We start from the raw sequence: 23,791 nt of genomic DNA on the forward strand, positions 1-23,791 counted from the left end.
TACATAATCTTTGAAGGGTTTCTGTTTCTAATTAATGGATCCTTTTATACTCATCAAGACTTCTGGTATGTTTTTCATTATAAGTAAGGATATACACTTTTGTGAACTTTTTCAACTGTAAATTGCACTTTGTTTTAAATCTTTCTTTTGATTCTGGTTGAATACAGTGCCTTCCCAGTGTCTGACCTAAATGGTCAATAGTGATAACTAGCTAATCTAGTTTACTGCGGATTTGTTTCAGTAGAGTGGTTTAATTGAACATCACTGTGTACATCTACACATTGTATCATATACAAACTTGGTGCTCTCTCGTTTCAGGTCACAGTGCTGTTGACATTACCAAGGTAGCAAGAAGACACCGCATGTCTCCATTCCCATTGACATCTATGGACAAGGCCTTCATCACAGTTCTGGAGATGACCCCAGTGCTTGGAACAGAAATCATCAATTACAGAGGTATTTTAAGTCGGATTCTTTGTGAGGGTTACGGTAGTTGTTGCCTTTTGTTAATGCTGTGAGGTATCGGAACCAGTACTTTTTCTAGGAGAAGCTGCTTTAGGAAATGCCAATAATAGGAGGAAAAGTCTCCTTTCAACGTCAGGAGAATGTTGATTTAGCTCAGTGCTGCTCTCTGAAGGAATCTGTAATGAAACTCTAAATATGTAAATGAACTCTCCTATGCTCTGTCTTACATGCAACAAAGCTAAAACATAGAAACCACCATTTGCCTCAGCATTTGATTTAACACTGGACTTCTGTAGATGCCAACTACCTCCAAGTTGTACTGTCATTGTTCACTGTTTTCTTACTGTGCGAGATTCTCACTAAACCCCCTTTCCAATCTGAGATTAATGATCAAATCAAAGTGATGGTTGATTCCAGATCACTTTTTTCCACTTCTATATCTTTAACAGTTAATCTCAGTCTGTTTTTTTCAGATCCTGCTTGGCCTAATAGTCATTCCAGAATTTCTGTTCTTATAAACCATTTCTATTCTACCACTACATATGAGCCTTTTCTGATACTTACTTGCATTTAATATTTGATTTAGTGAAAATTTAGAATCATGGATCACTGTTGCTGATTTATACAGTGATGTTGTCTTAAAAGGCACCAAACAACAGGCAAAATGTCAGACATGACCATGTCTGTACTCTTAAATAAATGGGGATAGGTGAAGCCATTTTCTGGCCTTAAAAGGAATTAGCAAGGCATCTCTCATGTTTATGCAGCTAAACTATCCTCCCTCCTGAAACAGTGTGTTCATAATGCCTATTAGGTGTCTCCCTTCCTCCTGCTATCCCTAACACCATGCCTGGGTGTTATCTGGGAGAGTGTTCTTGGCACAGAACAAAGCCATGACAGTAAGCATGCTGACAAGTAATCCTGAAGTAGGTATGGAAGGGGGAAGCCTCCTCCAGGGATTCCTACAGATTTTCCAAAGGTAAGGTGGTGAGCAGAGAGATAGTGGAACCGTGAGCCTCAAGAGGCAAAATGTTTAGGACATCAGTGAACTTCAGGTGGTACAGAGGTACAGTTTCTGAATGAAATATTCCATCTTCTAGCTTGAAAGTTCAGAGTTTTCATGCTCTTCACCAAATCTTTGTGCTGCCACAAACCTTGGAGATGTCTTCGTACTGACATAGTGATTTAGCAGAGCTGTGGGTTTAGTCACTCCAAGCAGACACCAGCACTGCGCTGTGCCTTGGCAGCGGGAAGCAGATCTCTGAGAAGACGCTGCACATCCTGCATTCAGAGCAGCACCAGGACTGGGTCAACAAGGGGTGTGCATGTTGCACCCTGCACTTTCATAATGGTGTGCAGGTTAGAAGGCAGCATTAAGGCATAAATGCCTGAGCACCATTAGATCTTTTGGGATAGCTGTCAGCTGAATGCCTTGGCTAAGACAGCCCTCTGTGGACAACATGATGAGTCAGTATTAGGTGCATTTAGTCCATGTAGATGCTGTGTATACAACACCGAGCTCCTGAAATAAAAAAAAAAAAAAAAAAAAAAAAAAACAGAAATTTGGTGTGTACCTCCCTGAAAAATAAGCACAGCATGTGTTTGTTTTGCTATAAAAGGTACTGTAGCATTATTACTCTTTTTTATATAAAAATGGTTTTGATCTTTTAAACCTCTACTGCAAAACTAAGTGAAGAAATAGGCACTTAAATTTGGGTTGTATTGATCATAGGGGAAAACAAGTGCTGATAAGCTGCTGTTTTTCCCTTTTTTTGTTCCTTGATTCTGTGAATGTGTCTTACTCTCTTGTCTTTATTTTCACTTTTCCTCTTCTATCTTTTACACTTCTGGATGACAACTTACATACTGTTTCACAACACTTATGTTGCTTGTGTTGTGTTTCTGGATAGAAGCTGTGTTTTTACTAGAAGTTAATAAAATGTGGCTAAAAATATTATTCTAGGCAGACAGAAAATAAGCATAATCTTCACATGCTACAGGTATCTTGACATACATAACAATAACATCACCATCTGTTTATATGTATACACTAGTCTTTGTGCAAACATATTTGTAACAACAGTAAGTAGCAGCCTTTTCATATATCTGATTTGTAAACTTCTTCATTAGAACTATGGTGAAATCAGAAAAATCACAGCACATATAATTTCCTGATGCAACACGCCTTAGACAAGCTTTCACCATGTAATTTATTTTAATATTAAAAACCATTCAAAATATGGGCTAAATAACAGTTTTGTGTTCATACTGATAAAGTTACCATACCCATAACAGAGTGACTTTGTTCAGACTACATGCTCTTCAAAATGTCCTTACAGAGGTAGCTGGAGGTAATTGGTCATGGCTAGATGCTCATATTCTCTATAGAGTTTTCTATACTCTAATTTGTCAAAAAGACAATTTGGTTGTTTCTGTTCTTATTTTACTACATGGAAGTATGCCGTCAAGGTAAGAGAAGGTATATTAGTATACTTGATATTATCTTAGTTGGTATTTCATTTTGTTCTTCATGTTACCTCATTACTGACATAAGATACAAGCCAATTCTAAGTCTGGAACATTTTGATTATTGTTCCTGGCCCTGTTATTCTTTTAGAAACAATGTTCTAAGCCTGCTGAGACACTTCAGTTATGACCCTCTTCTCTCCCACCCAAAATAAAAGAGTTAGATACATGGTAAGGTCATCAGCTGTACAGGTATATTCTTGGTTTAATATTCACATAATTGTGCCAACAATGAAAATCTAACAAAGCTATATTCCTTCATATTTTTTCACTCTAGTTTAAATTTGTATCTCGTAATTTATTTTTCAAGAAGTATATACTTATGTTAGCACTGTAAGATTCCCTAATACATAGTATGAAATTTCAGGATTGAGCCTTCAGGAGACGTCCTAAAGGACACATCTGCATCTGTTATACCGGAAATGAAATTCTCTTAATCTGCAGTTACAAATCTCAAGATGGAATCCCATTTTCAGAAGTTCTTAAGTAATCACCATAGTGTTATGCAGACAAATATATAGGAATTTTTTGTAAAGGCGTATGTATGTATGTATGCACACACATATACGTTAGTTGGCTAAAAATGCTGATTTTGAAGAATACCATGAATTAAGAACCCGGTTTTAATTTAGTTATGGGGTTTTTTTTCACTTAATACACCTGTAATTTCAGGAAATAATAGAAGTACAGTCCTGGAGGCCTGAATCCTAACTAAATGTACTCAGAAAAGCACTATTGTGCTGTGTTTATTTTCTTTTTGGTTTTGTGCCTTGAATTAACACTGAGCTCCTGAAAATTATCTCTTGGGAGCACAGTTTCTCTGTAAGGAAAGTAAAATGTTTAAACTTCCAGGATTGAAATTAATTTCATTAGCAAATTACCTAATTGATTTTAACCTGATTTATTTACATTACTAAACATATTACATAGTAATAAACTCACAAATAAAGCTGCTGAATGTTGTACAAGTAGCCAGTACAGCCCTAACTTGATTCTTGATTGAGTCAAGGCCTGCTGTAGTCTTTCAAATCTATTCTGTCCTAACATAAGGAGGAAGCTGAGTAAAGTTGCCATTTGGAACATGACTTTCGCATTGCTAAGTGTATTGCTCAGTACCTGTATAGATCATTTAACCTCTTCCACATTAAAAAAAAAAGAAAAAAGACAGTCTTAAAATATTTTGCAGAAATGGCATAAACCAAAGACATCTGAAGTGTATTTCCTACCTGCCATCATCAATATCTGGTATGAAGGCCCCAGTTAGCCTTTTATTCCAGCTAAATACAGTTACCTGAACATTACTCCATGTATATATAAGGTTAAGTTTTTAGACAGCATGATAATGATTATTCTTTTGAAACTAAGAAGAAGCAGAAGTTTAATTGATACTAAAAGTACAAAGCAGATGCAATCTATACTTCATGGGCTTAAGCCTGAGAATGGAGCAGTTTTTCAGATCTAGTCCAAGAGCTCTGTAACTTCTGTAGAGCTTGGACAGTTTTTCCACTGCTTCTTCATTTTGAACTAGCTGATTATCTGGGTAGCGTTGCGTTTTCATATCGTACTGAAGTGCTACCAGGGCAATATTTACAAAATATGAGCAAATCCATCACCTCTAGTACAATACCTGTCTCACTGTTTTGTCCCAGTGCAAATACCCTGAGAAATCAGTATTTGTCACAGAACTGTTCCAGTTTCACCAGCTAAGCTTTAAAAAATACCCAAATTTGAAAACTGAGTTTAAAGTAATTCTCTATTTTGTGTTAGAATCGAAGGCTATGGGCATCACAAGGGGCAGTTTGATGACATTAAAATATTTCAGAACACATTTTTGAATTACAATTAATCTAAATAAGGTCAAACAGTGGATTTCTAAAGTAATTGCTCTAATAAAGGAGAATACAGAGGTACTTTAGATTGTCCTTTAGTTGCTGACTTGCTTCATTTTAAATGCTTAAGGCTTCAGCAAGTAATTCTCACATTTTTCTCCCCTTAATGAAATTCATTCTCGCTACTGGCTAGCCATTTATTCCATTCAAATATTGCATGGCAGAATGCCAGGAACACACTGTTCAACTTTGCTCTAATTGGTGTAATTTTGCATGCAGACAAGAAGTAAAATGAAGACACAACATGCCTGCTAAAATTAGAAGCATCGCTTTTGTATGAGATTTTGTGTGTCTGCGAGCAGAGGCTGTTTTTACTAGGCCTTTGATAGCTGCCTTTTCTGTGCTGTAATTTAAGTGTCAGTGTCTGTGGGTTTTTTTTAGTGCAAGTGTACAAGCTTTCATGAGCTTTCTAATGACTTACGTGTTGTGTATCATGGACAGTGATATGCAGTGATGCACAGATATATTAATAGCTATCACAAAGGTGCTTTTCGAGTTGCTTTAGCAGGTTTTATCAGCATTTTCCTGGCAATACCTATTTCAAAAAAGCAACGTAAATATTCATCTCAAGCTGAAATTTTATACAAATGGATGTGAGCGCAATGATGTTATAGTTAATTACTAACTAAATCACCTTGCGTTAATAAGTAAAATCTAATCTCCATTATAATGGCACTTCACTGGAGCTGAACATTTTCAGATCAAGTAGGTGCCCTTTTTAACAAAACCTGTCCATTTAGTGTGCAATGTTAGGTCTTCTGCCTTCCCAGCAAATCCAGGACCACATTTGTTTCCCTATCTGTAGAAACAGAAACACACTTTAAGGATATCTCTCTTTGGCACATCTGAATGTTCATAATCTATGAAGTACATATCCATGCACATTCTCCTGGCAGCAATGTTCATGCATCCTCTCATTCCTTCATACTTTCAGCAGCATGTCGCCCTCCTGTGCCACAATGTGCTCCTAAGAGTGGTAGCCTCTGTTAAGAGATGAGCTTCGCTTCTTCTACTTAGGCACACTGGAATCAAGTTGATCTCACTAGTTCTGACCAACATGCCCCTTCTCAGTCCATCTAATCACACATGTAATAGATCTTCGTTCTCATTCTCCCACTGTGTGAAGGGTTAAGATAGATATTTTCCATTCTGTCCCACATCATACTAAAAGAAAACTCTTGCTGGTGCCATGAAAGCAAGCATTATAGTGTGCACTTGACCAAGGGTGAAATAATTCATGTCAGTCGCTCTGAGCCAAATTACAGCTCATTCAGTCATGGTTGCTACATGAAGGGAAAGAGTATGTTTCAAACATATATTAAAATACTTAGAACAGTGTAAATTTACATAAATAATCCTGACACGGGCACTCACCCTCCCTTAAGCAGAAATACTCTCAGCAATGAGGCAAAGCTCATCTATTGCAAAACTTCTTTGTCGGTTCAGGGAAGCTTGTCCATCATTACTGTTTAAGTTGAATCCTTTGAGCTCAATCGATCACCTCTCACCTTTTCTACACAGAATTCACTTTGGAAATGTTATTTTGAAAGCTTAAAAAAAAATCTTTTAAAATTGAAATACAGGAAAGTATGTATCTTTAAGACACTTCAGGAGGAAAACATTGTGAAGAAACAAACACTTGTTTGTTCTGCCTGATCCTATACCAGAGCTATTACCTCTCGGTCCGAGTGCTTGACATTCAGATTCACTGTCAACAATTTCACCCTAACCAGGAACACAGACTTACTGAACAAATCTTTCACCAGTAGTTTCAGACTCCAGTCTTTTTTCGTGTATGTAGAGGCAGAAATCAAAAATCTTAGATCTGTTCCATTCATGTCACATACAGACAGATTTCATCCATCAGAGCACACTGCTCTTCACCTTTTTTCCCCTTTCAGTAGATGCAATGACATGGAGCATGCTCTTTTCTCTTTTTTCTAGATGGAATGGGCCGAGTCCTTGCTCAAGATGTATATGCAAAAGATAATCTACCACCATTTCCAGCATCAGTAAAAGACGGCTACGCTGTCAGAGGTAAACACTCACTTTGTGGACTTGCAGTATAATGTCTGTAAAACAACTTTATAACATGCTACTTCACCTGTTTTGGATCCAGCAGTGGTTACTACGGTTGAGATTTGATTCAGATACTTGATGGAGGCACAATTATGTAGAATGCAACTATCTTGAAGGAAGACCAGTTGAATTCAGATTTTTAAGTGGATATATACGTACATATGCATGTATGCTCATAGACATGCACCTATCTTACTAGTGAGTTTCTTGGAAACTTAAAGAACTCAGGAAAGTAATAGAACATGTATTTCTAAATGACAGATTCTTCTTCTATTCCACTGTTTTTGATTTAATCAGGAATTTCTTACATATTTCTCACTTTGTTGAACTGTCACAGATCCAGCTTCCTATTTGTGAATTGTTTTATGATTGCACTAGGGAATTTTTAAAAATACATATCAGAGTGTACTCTGTTGGAGGCACCTCAAAAGAAAAACTAATTTTTACTTGGAAGATATTGTGGTTGCTATGTATAAAAAAGTGAGTAGTGTGACTTTATGGAACAAGTAGTGAGTAGTTCCCAGGAGACCTGAATCCATCCTTTGTTTTGCCACTAGGTGCTGCGTGATTTTAAGCAAGTTCTTTCTCTGTGCATCAGTTTTTTGTCTTTGTAAAGTAAGACTAATGATATTCACCTGTAGATACGTGTGGAGCAAAATTAAAATATATATGATTCAACATCATACCGGTAGTGATTTCATTGTGGCAGGGGTTGAATCGTTATAACACCATGTCGAAATTTGGACACAATAGCCAACTTTCTTCTAGGGACATTAAAATGTGTTTTTTGTTAGTGGCAGCTGAAACAACAGAAAGTAACTGTCCATGAAATAGACTGTCTGGAAACCCATACAATGGATGTGGTCCAATAGCTTCCCCATGGATTTGGTATAAAAGTAAAATTCCAGGTCTACAAGACTAGTTTGACTGCAGCTGTCAGTCATCTGTGTGTGAGAGACAGGCAAACCAAAATGACCAGTAATAGCAGCAAGGGAATGCAGATGTAGCCAGAGAAATAGAGGTATTGTAACACTGAGAAAAGCTGAGAGAGGGAGCTCTCAGTAGAATGCTGACTGACAAGAGCTTTGGGAATCAAGCAGATGCTGTCTTGCAACCTGATTGCTACAAAGTAAGGGAAAGCACAAGTACAGCCTCAGTAAACACACAGAATGAACAGAAGGATCATGAACTCTGTCTTCAACAACTTCTGTCAAAACCAACACAGAAGACTCTAGTTTTGGTGGTGGATTCAAATAGAGTAAGAGTAAGGTACTTGAACGTGTCCAGAGGAAGGTAACAAAGCTGGTGGAAGGGCTGGAAGGAACGTCCTGTGAGGAGGAGCTGAGGACTTTGGGCTTGTCTAGTTTGGAGAAGAGGAGGCTGAGGGGCGACCTCAGGGCTCTCTGCAGCTTCCCGAGGAGGGGACATGGAGAGGGAGGTGCTGAGCTCTTCTCCCTGACATCCAGTGACAGGATGCGTGGGAATGGTTCAAACCTGTGCCAGGGGAGGTTCAGACTGGACATTAGGAAGTATTTCTTTACCAAGAGGGTGGTCAAACACTGGAACAAGCTTCCTAGAGAAGTGGTTGATGCCCTAAGCCATCAGTGTTGAAGAGGCATTTGGTCAATGCCCGTGACAACTGGCTTTAACTTGGTCAGCCCTGAAGTGGTCAGGCAGTGGGACTAGACGATCACTGTAGGTCCCTTCCAACTGAAACAGTCGGTTCTATTCTATTCTTATTGCTCTTGTAGGCCTGTTATCTCAGGATATGAGAAACAAAGCTTGTAGGCAGAGATAATACTGACTACATTAACAGATACTTTTTACAAAAAAAATAAATTATTACCTTTCAGTCGCATAAACCTGTCTGCCCAAAACCTTGTCCACTTTCTTCAAACTCTGTCAGTTGGACCTCACCTATAAACATTGTCTCCGTATCAATATTAATGGGGGAATAAAATCTAATTCAGTAACATTGTATCAAGTTTAAAATAATTGCACTATTAGGAATTTTTTTCTCTTCTTTTCTCTGGATCATCCCAGTGCATTTTTTTCAGTGACAGTCTGACAACTGTATTCAGTAGTATTATATGCATTATTCAAAGACAAGTAGCTGAAGAGTCCTTTTCCACTTCCTTATTTTAGAATTTGTTCTAAAGCTCATAGATTAGGCTCTTTGATAGACTTTTAAAGTTAAGTTAATCATTAGTCTTCAAACATGTCTAAGTACCATAGATCATAATCTGCAGAGTTGCAGCTGATGTACGAGTACAAATGTAATAACTCATTATACAGACTGCATGAGCATCCTTCCTGAAAGCACTTCTCAATACGATAAGGTTATCTAGCTGTAAATTCAGAGCTTTTGAAATGAAACAGAAGGTATTAAGGTAAAGATTGTCCCTGATGAAACTTCAGCTCTGATAAGTCAACATTTGACAGTTACTGATTTAAAATTAATAAAAAGACATATTTAAATGTGGTCATATGAACCCAGTTTGTCTGAACACTCTTGACAGCATACCTGCTGTGCTTGGACAGGCAGAGTTGTTTGTGCTCCATATGTGCTTCACACTAGAGTCTATAATGCTGCTAGGACCTTTGAAGCAGAAACTTGGCACCATTGCTAATGGAGTTTTTTGTTGTACCTGTAAAAATACAGATTTGGTTAAATTAGAAGTCCTGGATACCTTTGGTTTGTTAAATCAATGATCTCCAACTTTTACTATTCAGAATGGCTTCAGTGAAAGGTATAAGGTAACTAGTTCAGTGCTACCTCCTAAAATTACAAAAAGGGGCAGAACCCAGACTTCTAATGTGGTGGTCCAAGTTGCATTATATTAGCCCTATTGCTCTTCAGAAAATGTATGAAAATGTATGGTCATCTACCCAGTCTGTAACCACTGTGCTTGTCCACACTTTCCTCCAAAGGCAGAAATAGAATCTAGAAATGTCAATATTCCATTGTTGTCTAGAAAATAATGTAGTTAATACTTACAAAATATGTGATTCCACTGTGCTAGTTTCACATAGAAAAAATTGGCTCATGGCAGACATTTGTATAAAAATAAACTCATGAACACTCTTAAGTCTTTGTAATTAATATAATTCCTCCTAATCTCCCTTTACTTGATTCCATATGCCTCAGAAATTTTTGGTTAAAAATACTGTAGAACCGTTACTTTTCAAAATAATAAACACAACTTAAAGGACCTAAAATGTTTTCCAACTTTTATAAACTGTGTCATGCTGACACTGAAGAATTGAATCTTAGATCATTCTTTGCTGTTGTTTGTTTTGGTTCAGCCTTTACCGTTTGCATTGTCTATCTTAACAGCTGCTGATGGCCCAGGAGATAGATTCATCATAGGAGAATCCCAGGCTGGTGAGCAGGTGAGCACAATTTCTTTTCTCTTTTTTTTTATGTATTTTTCTTTTGTAAGATATTGCTTTGTATTTTTACAAGCCTTGCTAGTGCTACAAAACTCAATATTCTTGGAGGTGGTGTGAAGTAGGACACAGCTGTACTTAGCCTCCTGCTCTGTGCCTTGGGTTATGATTTCAGAAGTGAGGTAGTGCAGTTACATAAGAAACTAACAAGGATATCCCAAAATACTTCAGAGCCTGGTGCCGACATATCCAATAGGCATGCACCCAGTAATGTTCTACCGTAGTACAGTGGTAGAGGACATAAGGTTTCTAGTGGCATTACAATTCATAAACCGAGAAAAGCAAGATTTAACCCCTTCCAGCTCACAGATTTTAAAAGAAACATCAGCCCAAAAACTGTTCCCACCAGCTGCTTGCATTATTCACACCAACACCTGCAAAACAAAGTGCAAGAATTTTGCACGAAGCCTTTAAAGGTAGGTAGTGATCAGAACAATCTAGAGGAAGCCTGGAAGCAGGCTGGTGTGCAGTATTGCTCCTTTTCTGTTTGTTAAATCAAAAGAGTGTTTGCACATCTTAGCAGATAACGTGGATTGAATTTTAAACCAAGTTGGGGCAGCACCCATTCATGACCTGTTGTGCTGTATGAATATATCATTAATGGACACGATTTGGGATTTGCTCTCAAACTCGAGTATGTTTGGTAAGTTCCTATACTAAAATTCAGGTGATAGGAAAAAAAAATCAGTTGTATTCAATCACATTTTTATTCTGTCCATTTAATTATACCTTCTACCTTATTTTCAGGAGAGCATGGGTTAATTCAAATGTTTCTCAGGCTATTTCAAGTCCCAGTTTATAATTCTGTGTATTGTATATGAAATGATGCAGAAATAGAATAAGTAACAGGAAAAAAAAAAAGGACTGATTGGTTTTAATGAGGATTTTACAGTGTGGACATTTCAACTGCTAAATAAAAAAGTCTAGAGTAAAATGGATGCATTTCAGAAGTTTTTTGGGTTTTAAAAGTATTGCCAGTTGCAAGATTGTTCCATTTTTTTTAAAATGGAGCTGAACTGCCTCTAAAACGATAATAAACATTTAATTTGGCTAATCATGATAGGTACAGAGAACTGTGAAAATAATTTTTGCAGTTGTTCCCATCCATCGGCATGAATTATACTTTGGTATGACAGATATCTTCTCAATACTGATATTCACATGAACTTAGGCTAATGAATGTTATAAAAAATACGTAAAATTACTTTAAACCTTATAAAAGTAAACTAATGAATTTCACCTGCCTTGGATTTTTAGCTCTTCTGTCTGCATTTTCATGGATTGGTCCACAATCCAAAAAGACTGCCAACTATTTCTACAGTTCTTTTTATGGTCACTATAAAATGGAAGAACCAGCAGAGCAACCTGCTGAATTATCACTCCTGTCATTATTCACCTATCATCAATATTATCATTTTGCTAGTTAAAAAATGTCACAGCACAGTGGTGCTTAAAAACAGTACTGTTGAAGCTGTGTTTAATGGGGAGAACTGCCCACAGGTCTACAGCGTTTCAGTGTCCTAATCAGTTCAGCCGGTTTGTACAAAGGATAAAAGGGCAAATGGGAGCTTTTTTCCTTCCTACAAAATTCAAGCGCTCAAAATTGTCTCTCTACAGGGACAGTCTGTCCTCCCGCATTAGTAGGAGTGGGAAACCTCTCTGGCAATAAACAAAAATTGGGTGGGAGGAGGCACACAGAGAATAATTCTGAGAATACCAGTGGCAAGTTAGAAAAATGAGACTGTTGACCTCTGAATAATTGGTGAAAGTTTTTTTCTTGGGCCACAGATCTTCAGGTTCATCTCCTTCCCAAGAAATTATTTATAGCCTTGGAAGGCTCCTCAGTCTCATTTCACCCTTCAGTCACTCTCAGCAGCAACATTCTGCTTTTCATGTTACAGACCAATTAACAGAATGATTCACAGCAGGGAGTTCAAAATAGTTTCAGATTTGGCTCCTCCTGTAGGGAAAAAGGTTATGTAAATGCTACGTACAGAGGAAGAAAATGGGACTGAGAACTGCAGAGAGGCCATATAGCCAAGTTGGACATTTCTGTATCAATCTGTAAATTGTGTGTTATTTTCTGATTTGCATTTCCAGATGGTAGTGTTGCTGTTAACAACCATTTTTTATTTTCTCTTGAGGAAAACTTTCAGACACTGTCCTGCTTTGGGGAGGTTGGGGCACATTTGAGAGTACTAGTCACAACCCATCAACTTGGCTTCTCTGTGAAAACCTCAGCCTTGGGGAGCAATGGTTTTCTTCTTATAGACTTGCATAGCTGGAGCTTAGCATTTTGTACAAGTCTTTCTAAAGACATCTATCTGTAAGAGGCACTGGGACTAACCAGCTACAATATAGGATGGAAACATTTGCATTACCTTGGCCCTTTTTACAGAAAGGAGTATTGAAAATCACACAGGAGAAGTGTAGTTATGTGCAAGAGAAAATGCCTGAGATGAGGGCTGTGCTTGATAGATTATTTCTTGGTTTTATTCAGTGACTAACATAAAATAGATTATCAACGACGAAGGCAAAGGGCAGAACCCAGTACTGCCCTATTCCACGGAAATGTGGGATTTCCAAGGCCTTTAAAAGAGCTTCTGTAAAATTGTTGTACATTATTATGCTTTCTGAGAAGGAATAATTTCTTAATAGTCTCTAGCATAGAAGAACACAGCCCTGGAGATTCATGTGGAAATCTGATGGTTGACTTTTGTTCATAAAGTTAATCTGATTGAATTCTCAAAGGACAGAAAGGAAATTAAACATATGAGCAACACAACCAATTCTAAAAGCCACAGTTCTTGTATCATAAAATTGTTTAAATGTTTCACATCATTACATCTCAAAAAATTAACTCATCTAGTAATAAAATGCAAAAGTATGGATAGTTACAGCACATTTTATCCCCATGGGCACTGATTTCTGGCAGAGTTGTAGACATTTGTATTCTTCTTAAGGCCCAAAAAATGCATTTTAAATGGGAAGATTTTTTAATGCAATGCATTTTTCCTGTGGAAATCATCACTGAAGACATCCATACATTAACAAGTTCAAAACAATATTACCTGTTTGTAATGTACCTGTGGACTATATGTGCAACAATATGCAGAAGAGCTCCCATGATCCAATGCACACGCTTTGCCCTATGCGGCATTTGTTTTCATAAAAGTGAAAATAACACACTGGACAGGATTATTTTAACTTTTAAGCCTTTTCAGTATAAATGGCAGCATCTCAGCTGTTCATCCACAGCTCCTTGCATAGTCTGTGCTGGCTTCTGTCCCGGTGACTAACCTTTGAAATACACACATTTCAAATTAACAGTTTTCGGAGGTTATGGCAGCACTGAAATGGAGTAGAAGAATGGGCAAGGCAAACACAGCTTTGTGCAGCTGAAACATTGACCACCGCTCTGGAGTTTGCAGATGTCTGAAGGGTGTCCTGTCAAAAGTCATGGAGTGATTGACGTCTGGGTGGGAGCGGGGAACAGCGCTTGGGCAGTGCTGCTTGCAGGTCCGTAGGCTGCTATCAAATATGGCTCATCACATGCTGAGAGGTCCTGGACATATTCCAGTGCTGCATATGGGATATAGAGTCAGTCTGCACATGAACTATACGTGTGACATGTACAGAAAATGTTTGTCTTATCACAGCTGTGTGGTTGGCGTGTAGCACATGTTCATGAATAACAGTAAAGCCTAAATAAGTTGGGCTCATTAAAGTGCTCTGGAAATCAAGCACTCATAGGCCAGCAGTGAAATTTCAGTCATCATAAAAGCTTCTTTCAGTCACATTTTTTAAGGATTTTTATTTTAGTTATTTATTTCTTAAGTGGTTATGGTCAAATTATAGTTTTACTCTGGATTTTGAAAAGTATGTATTAAAATAGGCTGCCTGGTGAGAAATTTTATTAAAACCATGTCATTTGTTTTGTCATGTTGTTCTGATATTTCTCTATTGTTTGTATTGCTTGTGCTGAAACTTTGTAATGAACCGTTACTTTCCATAATTGTAGAATGTTATCAATTTTAGGCTTTGCTAAACTGATCCTCACAAACATGGATATTCAATGTGAACTAGTGTTGAGCTGTGTCTCAGTCTCAGGAAATCTGCTTAAAAATGAAGCAGCTGGTTACATTACCGACAAGATGCTGGGTTTCCATTTATAGTGTGCTGGTAAAACAAAATGGAACAAAACCCAAACCAAAGCAATGAAATTTCATCCCTGGGAACCAGAATACTCTCTGAAAATATTTATGTACAGAGAACTACTAGATTTTTGCTCATGTAATCTTCCAGAAGGTCACCAACTAGCTGTTACAGTTCTGAGCCAGTTATTTTTCTGGAGCCAACCAGAGTATCAGTATATTGCTTCTTCTGAAATTTATTTTTGTGATAGAAAACTAAGGGGGAAAATGTGAAGCCACCTAATATGTGACCATGTAAAAAAAGATGGCCTAGTGATCTTCAGATACATTGGAGTTTATACCTGCTCATATCACTAGCAGTATATCAAGTCATGCCACAAATAAGAATTTTAGTCTTCCAGATTACTTCCATAAAGTTCAGATGGTTTGAGATTTATATTTTCAAAAGTAAATTGATTTTTATTTGTTCATTTTTCAGCCGACTCAGACTGTGATGCCTGGCCAGGTAATGCGCGTTACAACCGGTGCTCCAATTCCATGTGGTGCTGATGCAGTGGTGCAAGTGGAAGATACAGAGCTCATCAGGGAATCAGATGATGTGAGTCACAAGTTAAAACTCGTTTTTCTTCTGTGTGCAGCAGAAAATGGCTCCTGATACAATCCTGTAAATATGAAAAATAGTCACACAGAAAAGCTGTTCTGTTAATCTCAGAAGTTTAAGGACTTTCACATCAGTTCCTGGTGACAATTCTGCTCACTTTTTCAGGCTGTGATAACAGTACACCAGACCTACCTGTCCTGACATTGATTTTTCATCATAGTTGTTGAATGCTGGCACTAAGGTATTTGGGAGCATTATTTCAGTGAAAGGAAAATGCTTCCCGGAGATCCATAACTACAGTCCAATTTGAGTGTCTACCGCATTCACATTTTAAAATACAGAGTAGTGGCAATCAAACAGTGTATTTCTTTCTTTTCTACTGAGTTCACATTTAGCAGTAGAGCAGTCTTCTTTGTATTTCAGGCTTCTCCTGAAACTCAGCAAGATGAGGATTTTAAAAGTTCTCCTAAACTTACCAAGTAAGAAGGGGAGATTTTTTTTTTTTTTTTAATATGTATTGATACCAGCATAATACATTGAAATATTACAGTGAGCATTACGGCTGATGTAGTTAAAGCTGATTATGATTTTCTGTGGGAAACTGAACTCTTTTAAGTGCTCCAAAATCTATGAGATGACTTGGATTAATTTGAACTATGTTATGAAGATGGTTCTGTATTATCAGAGTTGGTCTCATTTCAGCGAAGGTGAATTTGGTGGATTTTAAACAATATGTCCTGTGTACGTAGCTTACAATAAATGCATATAATTAGAATAAGGTTTTTTATCATGTAACAGGGGAAGTAAGTGCCCCCCAGGTTTTTTTAATCCGTGACTAAGTCTATTCAATAGACTTATATGCTCCTGTAAAATGAGAATATTACTGAACTTAAGACCTCTGAAAATCAGGAAATGAAGCATAAGGTTCATATTCCTCCAGAACATAATTTTAACTGTGTTTAATTTGAACAGATTTTCCAGCATATCTGTCACGGAGGCACCCCAAGGTTAGTTTAAGAGACAAGAGGGTAAACCGGTGAGAAACAGGGTTTTAGCACTCCAAAAGTGGCTTAAATACAGGTTCAGATATCAGTTGAGGAAAATTATTAAGGGGCAGCAACTAATACAACAGGAGGTCCACAGTGTCCATACACATGGTTTCACCAAAATAATGCTGGAGCTGTCCCTGAGTCTGGGAAGAGTACACACTTGCCTGATACGGTGTGGGATTATTTTAAAGGGATACACGTACTCATACTGAGTACGGGAAGTGTACACTCGCGATTCTGCGAGGGTAAATTTATAGTACACTCGCAATCCTGCGAGGAGAAATATACGTGCGAATGTGCACGGAATATTACACGTGTTTACGTGGAAGCACGGGAGGAAAATACACTCGCGATTCTGCGAGGATTAGTTTATACACGTGCTCGTATTGAGCACGGAAAGTATGCGTGCAAATGTGCACGGAAAGTATAAATACACGTGCAAATGTGCACAGGAAGTAGATACACTCACAATCCAATTTTACTTACACACGTGGCAGCAAGGCAAGCGCAGTCTCAGTCCCGGGGAGGGGTTGCCCGTGGCTCCTGGTGGCAGTGGCTCAGCTCGTAACTCCAAAAGATAGTGCGTAAGCCTCACCTCTCAACGAGAGTCCCGTTTTTTTTATAGCCTGATCAGATCTGACTGTGGGCATTCCAGAAGCTTCTCTGCACCCCCACCCTGGCTGTGGGTGCCCCTGAAGCCTCCAAACGTCCCCCACACTGGCCGTGGGCGCCCAGCAGCTCCTGGCGCCTCGACACTCCCTTCTCCTAATGGCCCTGGCCAGGGTGCTCTGGGGCCAAACAAAAGAAGCTGTTAGCCTCAAACAGCAGAGAGAGAGGGAGATGTGCCTACTCCTTCCATATCGAAGGAAGGAGGGGGAGAGAGGGAGGTTTGCATTCTGCCACAATATCTATCAGTCTTATTAGTGCACTACCTTACACATGCTGCAAAATACCACAGAAGAGATATGAGTACTGTGGTACTAATTCTGTACTCACCGTTTTCTTAACACAGTAAAATGTGGGTTTTGATGAAGCACAAGAGTTATCTGTAGACAATTGTATCCCTAACAGTCCATCTAAGACTTCCTAAATATTATCCTCTCTTTCTTTGTGTTCAGAGAATTCCTTCTGAATCATTACCTTCACTTACCCAGCTGTGATTTCAGGACACTATCGTCATGTTTTCCATCATCTGACAGATTTTAAGACAGGAAGATACATCTCTTATTGACACAACATTCAAGTTCAGTTTTGGAGTGAAGTGAGCACGTGGTTCTCTGCTCACATCAGCCTTTTCTCCTGTGCTGCTGTTCCAACAAGCTGTTCCACTTCGCTGTAGCTCTAAGCCAGCATTGCAATCACAGCTGGGGCGTAAGCAGATGAATTCTGGCGTTCATAGCTGATGAAGACAGCGAAAGCTGAAACATACTCTCATGATCCTTTCTCATGCCTTATTACTGTAAATGCATAGATTTTTACATCAGATGATGTCAGCAAGCTGTTTAGGCTGGCCTTCTTCCTAACAGAGAATTTATGGAGTCAGTCCTGCTTTGAAGTTACAGATGTGTATGTGTAGATTATATCTTCCCATAAAATACACCATTGCCTTCATTGCTTGTTAAGCATTCCATTAGCCTTGATGAGCAAGTTTTCTGCGGCCACTGCCCACCTCATCATGACAGGACTATCATTGCAGAGCAAAATACATGATAACCTGTTATTTTCTACTTCTTTGGATGACTCTCTTCTTGGATTCCACTTTTCTGTGCGTTTTTTTCTTCTGCATGTGAGAACAGGTTGTCTGGCTATGTGCTTAAACTCTGAATTTTTTAGCAAATGGTCAGCCACCTTCAGCTTCTTTTCGCGCCTGTAAGTCTGAGGTAGAACTCTTCCATTTCTACTTGTCCTTGAATATGCTACTCTGCTAATCTTGTACATAAATAATTGTTATAGTTTAAGTAATGTGTTACCTTCCTCTCTTTTTTCATGCCTGGGTGGCTACATATTTCAAGAATATTTTTCTTTTTAATGTTAAGAACTCCTTAGGGCTGGGATTTAACTGAAATGAAATCTCTACCATCTGAAAAATGTTCTTCTGAAAAGCCAGAGCGTAGTTTTAAAAGGAATTTCTCGACCTCTAGTTGTGGTAGCAGTACTTAAATATCATAGCAAGCATTCTCCAAATGACTGTAGAAATCACAGGACTGAAAGGAATTGCATCTATCCAGCAGGCAGAAAAATTCTCATCGACTCTCCAAATGCAGTCATTGAGAAACTGATGTGTGCAAAACCATATCTATGCCCTTTTCATTTTGAGTTTTTATGTCACCTTGTGGGGAAAAAGGAGGCCAATGTGATCAATCAAAGCAAAGACGGAGCATCAGTATATCAGTATCGATGCTGGCTGTTTACAACCATCAGAGTAAACCACTCATAGTTCAAAATATATTATTATAGAGCAAGAAGAATGCTGCCTGATATACACCAAATGGAGGATGTTCTCAGCATAATGCCATAGCTCCCTGCAAGCCACCTCTAACCACCTTGAATTATCTTGTATTCCTAAAGTGTTCTGGGAGGTCCATCGGTTACATAAAAGCCATCTCCTCACATCACCACTTCATCCCCAGCCACACTTTCGCCAGTGATTTTCAAAGCCCGGGATTACTAAATTACTCAAAGGTCTTTTTTTTTTCTTGTTTTTCATAGTCCAGGAGTCCAAACAGGACCTTTGCTATTACTCAGGTGTATCATTGGCACTCCTCTTGATTCCATAGAAACTTCCTAGCTATCTTTAAATGTTTTCAAAGATACAGAAGGTTCAAATCTTTATGTGTGGCAACCATCCCCAAAGTGTCATAAAAAGAAAACAATTCTTAGCTTAACCATTGCCCCAGATTTTCATCACAAGCCTGAAGTGTCTTTTACAGCTTCAGATGGAGATAAGGGAAATAAAAGGACATCCTGAGCATCAACACAGCCATTTTAGGCACTAGCCGCAAAAAATAGTCTCTTCTCCTATACAAGAGGAGGAGGTATAAAAGAAACAGAACTTGCATTAACAGCATATTTTGAAAATACTGTGATAAAGTAAGAAAACAGTTTTTTCAGGGTTGATGTTTTTATTCTTCATTTCCTGTTTTCCGGGGGTTTAAATATATTATTTAAATTTATTTTCAATTATTTATGAAATGTATTTATTTTAGACATTTATTTGTAATTTTTATTTATTTATTTATTTTTCACAGAGGCAAACAGAATCACAATCTGTATCAACACATTCATTAAGTTTAACTTTGGCGCCTTTAATTTAAAGCAGTTTGTCTGAACTCAGCAAATTCGGTCTGAATCACCTTTTAGAAAAGAGACAAGTCCCAGTGTCCTATACACACTCTAGTTCCTGTAAAAATTCCAAATGATAATGACATGCCTTGTTTGTCTTGTAATATTAGTGTCTGATTTGAGGTACTTAAAATATGAGGTACTACATGGTAATATAAGCACAAAATCTTTTCCAGTCTCAGTGTAGATTTAGTGCTAGTGACAGACTGGCACTATCTCAGTGTAGGTCATATGCCATTTATTGGCATTGAATGAATTTCCAAAGCATCGTAATTCAGAAGTAAACACAAATATTAAAGTAGCCATGAGACTTTTCAGGCCACTGTCTCTTGTTCACAATAAATAAACATGATGAATAAGCCTCTTTCTGTTTTGTAGAAAGCTCTCAAGTAGCAGTTTCCACTACAGGAATCTACATTAAAAAAAATCCTGAAAAAGTTAGAGCATATAGCTTCTTCCCACCTTTCTGTAGAAGTAGTGGCATATTGTCTGGCAGACTACTGATCTTTTTGAAATGCCATCCTTGAAATTGTTCAAGCAGATCAAGTTGACTGAGAGGAGTAGAAAGAATCCACTCAGTATACCAGACCTGCAAACAAACACAGGATGTAACATAGGAAAGATATATAAGCAAAAGGATCATTTAAAAAAAGGAAGGTAAAACGATGTATTCTGTGCTGGTCCTTCCCTGGTGACTTCATGAAAGAGATACTTTCTTATGAAGCTGTTGGGGTTTAGCACACATTGTGTTACAATCTTGACACACAGACCAGGAGAACAGTGATGATGCTTAAACCCTAAGGTCTCAGTGCAATGAGTACTGTCAGCTGCGTAGACTTCTGAGAACTTCAAACTGATTAATCTTCCTTGAATAGCCCAGCTGACCATATTTGATCTTTTTGTTTTTGTAGGGCACTGAAGAACTAGAGGTTCGAATCCTGGTGCAGGCTCGACCAGGCCAAGATATCAGGTCTGTAAACAACTAACTTCATAAATAGTAAAATATCTCTGTAAGGAATAGAAAGGCTGATAATTTTTATAGTCATTGTTTGAGTATAAGTAGTACTGACATTTTGACAAGCTGAGTAATGAACATCCCTGGACACTCCTTACCTGGAACAGGACCAATCAAGGAAAGATACTTTCAAGCTCATTCTGATTTTATTTTGTTTTTTCTTCTGTGCTATGATTTTCAGACCCATAGGACATGACATTAAAAGAGGTGAATGTGTGCTGGCTAAAGGAACCCACATGGGTCCATCTGAGATTGGTCTATTAGCAACTGTTGGAGTAACCGAAGTAGAAGTTAACAAGTTTCCAGTGGTTGCAGTCATGTCAACAGGGAATGAGGTAAGAAAAGTATGTTTAAAATCAAGGTCTGAATTACTATATCTTCTTTGGGACAGGTATAGTGTTTTGGATAGTGACTTCCACTCTGTTCCCAAGTAGAATCACTTTCTGAGCTGCAGCTCATACTGACATGAGGTTCTTTGTGAGTGATCGGCTCTTTGTGTTTACTCCCTCGAAGGCTCTCTCACAAGTCTCACACACTGTCTTAGCCAAAATTTTGGTAATGTATCCAACCATGTGCCAGCTGCTTTCCTCCTGTCAGCAAGGGAGTACCTGTGGGGTATTTAGGGGTGTAATTCATACTGTCAGTCATGACTAGAATAGTAATTTCTTTCGAGCAGCACTCCTCTGCAGCTGTAGTGGAAATGGCAGATAACCTGTCTCCTAAAGCTGAATAGTCTTAGCAAATACCTTGCTGCAGTATTGTGCCTTAATATTTTTTTAATTAGTAGCACATGTTGAAATCCAGACAATTTCCTGTTGGTAGAACTCCGGAGCAGCTTGCTAATTGTTTTGTCTTAACTACATCAGAAAAAGCACGTTCAAGATTAACTTAATTTACTAATTTTACATATGCTGGCCAGCAACTAAACACCCACACAGCTGCTCGTTCATTCCTTCCCGCAGCAGGACAGAGAGACTAGGAAGAGCAAAAGCAAAAGAATGTGTGGGTTGAGATAAAGTCAGTTTGAAATTTAAAGACAGTTTGACCTGTAATTATGACTGTCCTTTGACACAAACTTTTTAAAGTCCAGACACAAACGTAAACCCAATAGCTGTCTTTTCACACAGCTTGAATATGTCAAATTTTGAAAGATTTTGAAAACTTTTAATATGTTTAATTTTGTCATCTGGTGGAGTCCTTACAACTTCCACAACCCCAGTGAAGGTTACTGGGTACTGTGGGTGGCTGAGGCCAGCCTCGCTGGGACCAAATCTTGCCAGATTGCATAACACAGAGAGGGTCTGTCATGCAGGAAACATGCCACTAACCGAAGAACAAATCTAAAGAGCTACAAGGATTATAGGTCATGATTTTCTAAATAGTGTTTTCCGTGTGACTGAATGTTCTTGTTTACCATTAAAGGGTCTTTTACTGATGTGGGCACTCTCAATGGCATCATGTGTTTAAAAAGATCCTGCAGAGTGGGTTTCTTAATCAGCCTGGGTAGCCTTCACAGAAATAGAGCTGCTAGCCAAAGCATCAAAATTTAGCCATACTCCCTTTTTCATTACACTTACCTTACTACCTAACACTGTTGCTGCAATTTTGACAGATACCTTCTTACCTCCTGTCAATATTGTGTTATTCTTCTATGTCCTATGAAAGTATTCCTCATACATGTAGAATATATGTTTACATATGTATGTTTTGTGGTTTAACTTCCAAAATATGTAACACATGTAAAGCAATTGCCATGATACTATCTTGAAAGAAAGCTTTTCCTCTAGAATGGTGATTGCTATAAGAACCCAGCTTGAAGTTTCTAGTATTCCAAAATAGGTTGTTGTATTTAAAAAACATCTTTACTGGTAAGCAGACAATGAACTTCAAAATTTCTTTTAACACTTTCAATCTGGTTAGCAACATCAATGAAGTTCCTTTAAAATCATTTAAATAGAAGCAATAACTTGGAAACATGAAGTTTGTGTTCTGATTTCTAATGTCTGAGATTAGAAGCCAGGTTCTGATACGGAGAAAGAAGGTTTTGCAGACATGAACCAATAGAAACAATCTAACAAGTGTGGAGGATTGGACTAAGCAAGCACATTATATATCTTATTAATCCAAATTCACTAAATCGCTTTACACATATTTACGATAGGTGTCTAAGAGTATCCTGTCCAGTCCAAAGAAGAAAATTCTCACTTGAGTAAAGGCACAGTATTCCAAGGAGACTGACTGGGGGGGGGTGTTTCTGGTTTTATAGCTACTGAATCCTGAAGATGACCTCTTGCCAGGAAAGATTCGGGACAGTAACCGTTCAACTCTCCTAGCTACAATCCAAGAACATGGCTATCCAACAATCAACTTGGGAATTGTGGGAGATAAGTAAGTACCACGTGTTAGTAAAGATGTCACTTCATATTCATGCGGTGCACTTTATGGCATCCATGGAAAAAATAAATACCAGAGAAAATGTCACTCATTTCAGGTGTCTCAGGGTTGTGACAGGGCACATCTTGGAGATCTTTTACCCTTTTTATTAGAGAAATAAATAAGTCTATTCTCATATTAAGAGGAATCATTTGATAAATTTTTTTTATTGAATGGTGTTTATCTTGTTTTGCCTTCTGTTTCATGAAACATCTGTTACTGCTGCAAATTGAATTTATTGCTGCAGTGTTATCACAAGCATTATATTTAATACATATAAGAGGAGACGATTCTACAGCAACTATATTTTTTTGTGATCCATTAAAGGGAGAAGGAAAGTTTCTCTCAGAGTTTATTTTCCATGCCAAAATTAATTTAAAGTATAAAATTTTGTCAGATTCTGAGTAACTGTCTTTTGGGGAAGGCCTCACTGCTGGATGTTGCTCAACATTTCCAGAAATACATCAAATAATTTAAAAGAATCAATTTATTTTTCCTTTACTGTTCTCTCTACTTTGATTGCCACAGAGCAGTACCCTGTGATCAGTCTTTCTATTCATGTGACAGTGATTGCTCCTTGTTTCCCAGTGGCAGTGAAGTCTCATCTCCTGTCGAGACCTCTAGGATAAGTGATTGAATTGTTCAGCCTTTTGTCCTTTGCAAGACAGTGCAGTGGCTGTCACCCATGGCTTGAGTTTCTCAGCGTAACATATTTCCTCAGTTTATAGAGCCCCAAAAGCTTTGAACCAGTTTTCATGTTTCTCATTTTGCATATCAAACTGACAGAT

The 23,791-nt window shown here is 38.1% G+C and overlaps 1 protein-coding gene across 50 annotated transcripts in view; it reads left to right on the top strand.

The window, feature by feature from the left end:
* Positions 1-23,791, top strand: part of GPHN (gephyrin) — a 295,661-nt gene that overhangs the window by 244,236 nt on the left and 27,634 nt on the right. For all 50 annotated transcript variants that reach the window (XM_065064293.1, XM_065064318.1, XM_065064297.1 and 47 more), the window contains 7 exons: positions 319-456; positions 6,825-6,917; positions 10,297-10,352; positions 15,042-15,161; positions 20,467-20,525; positions 20,752-20,905; positions 22,837-22,958. In XM_065064293.1, the coding sequence (XP_064920365.1) occupies positions 319-456; positions 6,825-6,917; positions 10,297-10,352; positions 15,042-15,161; positions 20,467-20,525; positions 20,752-20,905; positions 22,837-22,958 (742 nt within the window). The remainder of the gene's footprint in view (positions 1-318; positions 457-6,824; positions 6,918-10,296; positions 10,353-15,041; positions 15,162-20,466; positions 20,526-20,751; positions 20,906-22,836; positions 22,959-23,791) is intronic.

The sequence above is a fragment of the Columba livia genome, chromosome 5 (assembly GCF_036013475.1).
Source record: "Columba livia isolate bColLiv1 breed racing homer chromosome 5, bColLiv1.pat.W.v2, whole genome shotgun sequence".
In the NCBI taxonomy this organism is placed as follows: Eukaryota; Metazoa; Chordata; class Aves; order Columbiformes; family Columbidae; genus Columba; species Columba livia.